The sequence below is a fragment of the Sinocyclocheilus anshuiensis genome, unplaced genomic scaffold (genome assembly GCF_001515605.1).
Source record: "Sinocyclocheilus anshuiensis isolate Anshui unplaced genomic scaffold, SAMN03320099.WGS_v1.1 scaffold2047, whole genome shotgun sequence".
Lineage (NCBI taxonomy): Eukaryota > Metazoa > Chordata > Actinopteri > Cypriniformes > Cyprinidae > Sinocyclocheilus > Sinocyclocheilus anshuiensis.
In genome coordinates, this window is record NW_015554063.1 from 463514 (window position 1) to 472610 (window position 9097).

General features: G+C 36.8%; 2 protein-coding genes across 2 annotated transcripts in view; one reads left to right on the forward strand and one right to left on the reverse strand.

Annotated features, from left to right (window-relative positions):
• The window catches only part of LOC107668605 (formin-2-like), a 43689-nt gene extending 36807 nt beyond the window's left edge, over positions 1 to 6882 (forward strand). The window contains exons 13-17 of the mRNA XM_016460545.1: positions 1992 to 2084; positions 5249 to 5300; positions 5826 to 5975; positions 6142 to 6223; positions 6332 to 6882. Of these exons, the coding sequence (XP_016316031.1) occupies positions 1992 to 2084; positions 5249 to 5300; positions 5826 to 5975; positions 6142 to 6223; positions 6332 to 6358 (404 nt within the window). The 3' untranslated portion in view covers positions 6359 to 6882. The remainder of the gene's footprint in view (positions 1 to 1991; positions 2085 to 5248; positions 5301 to 5825; positions 5976 to 6141; positions 6224 to 6331) is intronic.
• A 2183-nt stretch (positions 6883 to 9065) lies between these two features.
• LOC107668607 (gremlin-2-like) overlaps positions 9066 to 9097 on the reverse strand; it is a 9232-nt gene continuing 9200 nt past the window's right edge. The window contains exon 2 of the mRNA XM_016460547.1: positions 9066 to 9097. This exon is cut by the window's right edge and continues 1288 nt beyond it. The gene's annotated coding sequence lies outside the window, so the exon portion shown is untranslated.

The window sequence follows — 9097 nt, forward strand, 5'->3', positions numbered from 1 at the left end:
TAAGCAGCACAACTGACAATCAACATATTAGAATGATTTCTGAAGGATCACGTGATACTGAAGACAGAAGAAACGACTGCTGAAAATTCAGCTTTCCCATATAAAATAGCTTGCATTTTATAATATATTAAAGTAGAAAACTGTTATTTGAAATCATAATTTCATAGTATTACAATTTTAATGTACTTTTCATCAAATAAATGTAGCCTTGGATCAAATAAATGCAGCCAATTCTTTCAATTTAGTTTGATAGTTTGAGTTTTATATAACATTTAGACATTCTGGTAATAGGAATGAAAAATTCATGATTACAGTATAAATCCATTCATATTTTTGTTTGATAGTCCACATTTTCTAAAGGTTAACACATCTTTTCACTTACCATTTGTGAAAAAATTAAATAAATGTATAAATGAATTTCAGATTCTCTTTTGTACCCTGCTAGTATAGGAAATTCCATATATTCTGGTGTTTTTCAAAAGAAACTAGCAGGCAGGTAAAAGGCTTAAACTGCCTTATAAGTACTCGCTTTGCTCCCTGACCAGTAAAGCAGTTTATCAGGGTCTTCAGGAGGTTAGTGAGATTGGTTCAGCTTTGTGCCGCAAGTCAAAGGTTGTACGACAAGTGCACGACGGTGTGAATGAGGTGTAAGAATCCGATTACACGCTCAAAGCCGAGTTTAAATTCCTGCAAACATTTTCATTGCCAACACAAAAATACACACACACTCACACAGATGTGGAAATACTCACATTCCACTGTCAGTGTGTTTGGCTTGTTCAGATCCTTGAAAAAAATACTTGTGGATGTTGATGTGGTCAAATTAGAACACTGCCCTACATCAAAAACACATTTACAATCAATCACTTATCCAGAGTGAGATTGTCTACCACTCACAAATAATAACGTCCAAACCCTTTTAGTTCCACTCGAAGCAGTCATACATATCAGATGGATTTGCATTTGGCTCATGGAAATTTCGATTGAAGGATGGTCGCTTTGATGCATTGCTATACAGCCTATTAGCTTTGCCCCTGCTGTTAGCCATATTTTCGCGTGCCTTCGCTTGAATCCCTAGTTGGCGATTTGCATTGTTAATCTTTTAAAAGCTTATTAGTTAGGCCCACTATACATGTGGTTGATAAATTGTAAATGTACTTTTCCAGAGCTTGTATAGCTAAATCGTTTTGGCGTACACCTGCTGAACAGATCAAGCCTACGTTTGTTTAACGCAGGCAAATATTTCTTCTCTGGCAATGTTCTGTGTTTCTCTGAATTCTCAACTGTTCACATCCCTAAAATCTCCCCGTGGCCCAATAAGCATGGCTTCTTTCTTACTCCAGGCTCATACAATAAATGGATCATCACTACATTAGCAAGCTAAGCTAAGCGCTAAAGCAGATGTGCGACACTGACAGCTGGAAGGGGCACAGAGTTATGCGGGCGACCCGGCAGGTCCTTGCTTTCACAGAGCCCTTGATCCAGCTGGCAGGGACATTAGCATGTGTGTGTTTACATTGCGCTGATTGCCATGCGAGGCTGTGATCCATCACCGACTGTAGTGATGGAGTGTGACATGGTGAAGCCTGTCGGCCTGTTGTAAGACTCCAGGTGTACAGCAAACAGAAGCGAAGGAAAGGTTCATGAAATGGGATTCATTAGCATCTGTTAGCACAGGTCACAGATTGCACATTTTTCTCTGTAGTGATAATCTATGAAGTGTTGGAAGTGGAAGCAGGAGGAATGTACTGTAACATGCTAACCTGCTAATAAAGTCCATGCTAGTTGAAATGCTAGTGCTGGTCCTGACAGTTTAATCAGTGAAGACTGGTTGAGAGAAGTTTAGCCGTGTGGGGCCAATGCTGTGCTAGTCTTTTTAAGATATCTGGCTGACTTGCCCAAGAATCCCTACAATGTGTCTTTTAATTAATTAATCATTTTGTTTGTTTCTTTCTCATATCTGTGTTCCTACTCTCTACTTTATTTTACAGCCTGTTCAGCAGAAACAGAAAAGGTGTGTAATGTCTCATCTGAGGAGCACCTGCAGCCCTTTAAGGACAAAATGGAAGAATTTCTCACTAGAGGTAAAAAACATTGCAAACATAAGCCCTGTTCAGACGGTTATTGTTTTACATGGGGATGTTATGTTACTTTCTGATTTTATTGCCACTCCAGAAGGAAATTTCCTTTTGCATCTCGTGGATTTAAACAAAAAGTAATATTAGTCATAAGAAATGTATTATTGGAGTGAATTCCAAAGACAGCATTTATTTTTGAAAAACATCATTTGTGGGAGTGCATTCCAAAGGCGGTTCATGATACAGTTTTTTGACATCTCCAGGTGTTTTTTACTATGAATCGACCATGCTCTGAGATGCATATATATATATATATATATATATATATATATATATATATATATGCATCTCAGAGCGTGGTCGATTCATAGTAAAAAACACCTGGAGATGTCAAAAAACTGTATCATGAACCGCCTTTGGAATGCACTCCCACAAATGATGTTTTTCAAAAATAAATGCTGTCTTTGGAATTCACTCCATATATATGCCGGCAACAAATGAATAAATTAAGAGTGGGTTTTTTTTCAGTTGTACAATATAAACAAATATTTATATTTAAATACTCACTTTTTATTTTACATACAGTAATGTTTTTCTAATACATTACTTATTTTAAAATAAAAAATAAATAATATTTAATAATAATCACAAAATAACATTGTTATTTTATAGTCAGTTATTAAAAACAGTGGGAATGTAACCTATCAAAACTCAAGTGGAAGGAGAATTTCTTAAAAAACGATTCACTTTATGGTTACTGAAAAAGGTTCGAGTTGGTTCTTGTAACAAGTAAACCCAAATGGAAGTTTTTCCAAAATTGTTCATCGATTGTTCATTCAGGGTGGTTCACACTCAACAAAAACAAGTCATCAAAGTAAAAAAAAAATGTCAGCTTTTTAAATTTATTTTATTTTCTATGCAAATGCACTTCCCAACAAAATAATTCTAAAACGATTCAGTCTTTTCAAATATAGCTATTCAAGTCATCTGATGAAAATGCCTGTACTTTTTAATATCACGATATACAGTGGGTACGGAAAGTATTCAGACCCCCTTAAATTTTTCACTCTTTGTTATATTGCAGCCATTTGCTAAAATAAAAATTTAAGGGGGTCTGAATACTTTCCGTACCCACTGTATACTGCAGATAGTATGCCCTATTATGTGTCATTTGCCTATATGAATAAAATGGCATCACTCCCTCGTCCAAATACGTATTACAGAGAAGCCATGCAAATATTCTTTTACAGACGTCACCTTGGGAAACAGTTAAAGTCTGAATAATGCTGGGATGGATGTACAGTGACCCTGTGTGAGAGGAGAGATGAGGTGCTGAGAAATAAATGTGACAGAGGCTCTGTGATGGCCTCTGGGAGCCAACAAGAATTCTGGGAAATACATCTGACCTGACCCAGACCCAATCGCTCCAACATTATTTATGTAAAGCTAGTGACATGAAAAGAGAGAGTCCTTAATTTCATTAATCTCACTAATTTCATCCACGTTCCACCCCAACGTGTTAATCGCTAATTCAACCCTTTCAGTATTTTGTTTCTGTGATGAAGGCTAGCCGAACGATCCGGCGATTGTGTTTTATTATAATTGCTCTCCTTCTTGTTTATTTACCTTCTCTATTCTCCATCTCTGCTTCGAGCCATCTCTGTTTGATATGGTTTCTGTTCTCTGGTTTATTTCCTCTGGTTTATTTCCTCTAAGTGTGTCTGAGTCAACCTGCCTGATCTGTCTGTAGCACTGAAGACTGTTTCTGTTGGCACTTTATTCTCGTCAACAATTCATTGGCCTCTTTTCATCTTTCGCACTCCAATCATCTTCAATTACCATGGCGTAACCTCTTTTTCCATCGCTCAACTTGGAGTTAGCTGGAACATCTTTCTATTTTTCATTCTCTGCTTCACTACAGGCTTAAGCAAATGCTTAATGCGTTGCCATCTCTCTTTCTTTGTATTCAAATTGGTCCTTGTAACAAAACCCACATGTGCTCTGGCGGCAGGGTGGGGTCCTCGCTGAACGGCCCCCTCCTCATCTCTACCCCTTTGATCTGGAGACTCGTGGGTCTCCTTCACTGAGCTCTCAGATGGGTGACATGACCACGGAAAGACCCCCTTCAACCCTCCACACTGCCTCCAGTTAGAGAAACAGACAGAACGGGGATCGGAAAAAAAGGACTGGTCTTATTTTTTGTTATTTGTATGATTTTGAAACTCCAGGAGAGTAACAGTCTCTGGCTCCAGCGCTCCAACCACTACTGTTTATTTTTCAGAGCATGAAATTAACTACAGAAAGGAAGAGAGGAAGAAAAACTGAGTGAGACAGGCGTGTGTATGTGTGTGAAAGATAGAGACCGTCTCTGTGCTGTTTGGTCTACATCTTCTCATACCATTTTTTTTAATGCTGTACTATTTCCTCTGCCCTGGGCACTGAGAAGCAATGTGATAATCCATTTACCTTGGTAACAGGTACAATATATAATAGTAATATTTATGAAAGCCTCAGCTATCACCACTACCGATCAAAAAGTTGAATGCTTTTTTTGAAGCACAAATGCTTTGAGCAACATTTTAAGTCCGTTTAAAATGTTGGGTCCATGAGGTGTGAACTGAAGTGATCTGTGTTTTGGGGATTCTCGGGTTGCACAGAATTGTAGTGGTGAGTGGTATGAAAATGTGTACGAATACTGGGCTCGTCATTCAATTTATTAGTGGATCACAGCAGACTCTCCATGCAGGAGTAAATGAAGTGACATTGACATTACCGCGGTAATGACTTCAGAGACCTGCTTCTCCGTCTGCAGTCAAACTACGCCTCATCAAATGTTCATGCTGAGACTATTTGCTAATATGATTTTACAATGATTTGCTCCTTGACATTTTATGTCAGCGGATTACAACTGGCTTACGTGTAATCAGATTTTCGAGGGTTTATGTTTGTCATGAAGATCATAACCTGCAAAGACTTACAGAGACATGTATGCGCAATCTCACACCTCTCACTTTGACTGAAATGGGAGTCTGTTTGTTTAAAACTGGAACAAATCTCTGATAGCCTTTTCCTGATAACCCATGTCATTCAGTGACAAGCAAAACAAAACCATATTTTAAAAGTATAAAAGTCTGTGTCACATTTACAATGTCCTATTTTTATTCCCACAGCCAAAGCAGAGCTGGAGCTCCAGGAAAAACAGCTCGCTGACACGCAGAGGATGTAAGTTGCCTTACTGTGTTAACCATGCCAAGTCTCTTGTTCACTTATTATTGTGTCATATTGGTTATGTCTCCTCTGAGTGTGTGTTTGTGCATTAGCATCCACCTCTCTATCTCTCTATTTCAGTGTGATTTTCCCTCACTTGTGGATTACTAATAGTGCAGTTCGCTAAGATTGATTGACAGTTTGTAGACTGTCTTCTTTAAAAGTGTCTGTTTTTCAAAACCTTGGCTCTTGGAGTGGAAAAAAGAGCAAATATGCCACATCAGTTAATTCTAAAGGTCTTTGTGTTCATTGTCTGAATGTTGCCTTTTCTTCCAAGTACTAGTCTTAAGATTGCTGTGGGCGAAAATAAATTACACTTGTCGTTCTTTATGTAAGAGCATTATTTTTATAAACTAAAATTTCACATTTCACATGCTTGAAGTAAGCCGATCAGTTTCACAATTCCTCAGTGTAAACTTTCTAATCTTATTTTGGAATATTTTGTTCATAGTGTCATGCTTTTCTTTGAATGCTTTCCAGTTTTCTGGAGCTGAGCGTGTTTTTCTCAGTCAAGCCTAAGGCGGGAGAGAAGGAGGTTTCACCAAACACATTCTTCACAGTGTGGCACGAGTTTTCATCAGATTTTAAGGAGCTCTGGAAGAGAGAGAATAAATGCCTACTGCAGGAGCGGTGAGGAATATTATGCCTCTGTTGCTATTTTGTTTGTCTGATTGTCTTCACTGCAAGTCACCTTTATTTCTATAAAGTTGTAAAACAGCTCTAAAAGACAATAGTGTCATTATTTAGCTCAAGTCAGTCACTGCAATTCATTGAATTTAATTTGCATATATTTTAGGTTGAAAGCTGCAGAAGAGACTTTCAGACAAGCACGAGAGAAGGCTACCTACAACGTAAAACCTAAACATGCATCAGGGATAGTAAGTATTTAAAAATCCCTTGATTCACATTACAAGCAATGAATAACGGACTCTAACAGTGTAAACTCTAATTGCAACCATGACGTGTTTCACTTTCTTCTCACTCAGAAAGCCAAGCTGGGACAGAAGATGTGAATTTCTGCTGTACTGAATCCAACAAAACTCCTTGTTTAAAACAAAAAGTGGATCCCATTGCAAGAAACAAAAAATATCCATGTCCAGGCACTCACATAGCAGGCAAAATATAAAAAGCCTTTATTGTAAGACAAGGCTACCTGTTAAAAAACACCAACACGTATCAGCCCAAACAGGCCTTCGTCAGGGTGTCATATTTTGCCCGCTATGCGAGTGCCTGGACGTGGGTTTTTTTGTTACTTGCAATGGTATCCACTTTTTGTTTTTGACATTTTGTTCACTTTCTGGAGCACCCATAGTCTCGTTCGTGAGTACCTGATGCGCCCCATGTCAAGACTTTTTTCTTTGATTAAAACTCCTTGTTTGCCCGGTTCTTTCTTTGTTTTCTACTTAACAGTTACTTCAGTATAAGAATAGCCATGAGAAGGTTTGCATTATTTTAGTACATGAACGTGGTCAGAATTTTGTCATTTCTGTAGTTTCATATGAAGACAATCAAAGCTTAAAGTGCCCATATTATGATCATTTACAAGTTATTTTTTTATTTTTGCAGCCTACTAGAAGACATTTTGATTTAAAAATCATTTTTCTCATTTCTCATGCATTGCTGTAGCACCACTCTCTCTTTTACTTCCTATCTCTTTAAAGCCTACCATTCCAAAAAGCCAAGTCTGATCTTGGTCTGCTGGTCAACTGCTTACAGCATGTCAGAAATGTACCTTTACAGTTTTTAGCTCCAACTATGACGTCGTTGGAAGTCCATTCTAATTGTTCTTTGAGGGTGGGCCAAAGCAAGCCAGTCTGTGAGCATTATGCAAATGTATATCATGGTGACATAGAAGCTAAGTCATGAAATAATGGCAGGGCAACAAACGAGGCGTTTCAGGCAAGTGTTTTCTGTTAGAGAGATTAACTCCCTTTGGCATGGACTTTGTAATTTTGCAGATCGTTTACATGCACAAACACAGTACAGAAAAGGTAAAATAAAAAAACATAATGCTGAAGGTGCACTTTAAAGCCATACATTGAAACAGTCTAGCTACTATTTTACAAAAGCACATTGAGTATTTAGTATACATTGATTAGTATACACAAAATCTGCACATTTATTTTCATATCTTCTGTCAAGAAAGTACCAAAAGCTCTATTGTAACCTGTGTATTTAATTATCATAAAATAGCACTCTTATTTGTAGGTGAAAGCCACAATATTTAATGAACTAGAGCAGATAAATAGTGGATTTCATACAGGTTGACTAATTAAACAATCTGCTTCTAAATAATGTTTGTTTATGCTGAACTGGCAATGACATTTAAGAAAATGGAATAACTGAATACATAAAGAAATGGCAATCTCAGATATAATATCTATGTAAAGTCATAAAAATGTGTGTTTTGGTGATTGATATGAAGAGCCACAGCCATCTTATTCTTTAAATGGAAATTTGATAATATTCTGCATCCATAGTTTCCTCTACAGGTGTTTATATACTTCAGCCTATGAAATTGACATAGAATTGAGTGATATGTTGTGAGTTTCTCTGTTCCAACTGAACTGTGAGGTGTTTAATGAACGGTTGTTGAGAAACATATGCAAATATTATGATTTATGACTTATACCATTCTTTGTTTTGTGCGTACAGCTGTTGTCAGTAGTTCAATAACCTTTAATTTACCTAAATGCATTTTCAATTAAATAAGCTGACAGCTTTATAGCTCATGCGTGATCATTGCTGTGCTATTCTCTGTGTGTTGCATTAAGAAATGAAGAACTGAAGCAGCTGCCGAATGAATAATTTCCATTTCCATTAGGAGAAACTGTAGAAACTTACAAACACAAAGGTGCATAGAAAATACGAAAAAAAAAAAAAATCGTATTGTAATGTGAAATAATAGATTTATTTTTAGAAGACATGTTTATTACATATTTTACATATATTCATAGATTTTCTATGGTTGCTTTGTCATATAATTTTCTTTATCTACACATTTTTTGCTATTTTGTTAAATATTGTCATTAATGCAAACGTGCCTGTTAGACTTTAAGGTAAAGATTTAAACCATTATGAATCTCAGTTTATGTTGTGCACATGACTCATCATAACTCAAACTCTCTACGGGCTTGATCAAAGTCAGCCCAGAATGGATGAACTGAAACCAGCGGCATCATTTCCATCGGATGCAGCAAAGCTAATGGCAGCACCAAGTCAAAATATAGTTTATCCCCAACTGACAGCCTGTTCTTAGTCAAAATATAGCAACCCCCCCCCTCTAATTTCCTGTCGATAAGGTCCACAGTCACCCAGCATCCTTTCATGTCTTCTCCTGTCCTTTATTAGCGCTGATATATACAACGGCTGGGTAGGTAAGACAAGATGGTGAAGATAGATGGTGGTCAGACCGCTTCCACTGTTCTCAAGTATCAAGACTAATAGAGTGCAACAGTGCCCTCCCAATATTTCAGCAGCCTTGATTCCGAAAGTATTTCTCCCATTCATTTTTCATTGACGGATTTTTAACAATTTTTTGTTAAAGAGTTAAACCAATAGCTAAGAAGTGAATCACAACATTACAAAATTAAATTTTTTTTTTTGAAAAAGACAAAGCTACAAGACAAAATACTAATCAAAATTAAAACTGTATAAATATAAAACTATTGATTTAAAGATGTTGATTATATATAGAAATTATATATTGAGTTTTTTTTTGTAAAATATGCATCTATATATATATATATATA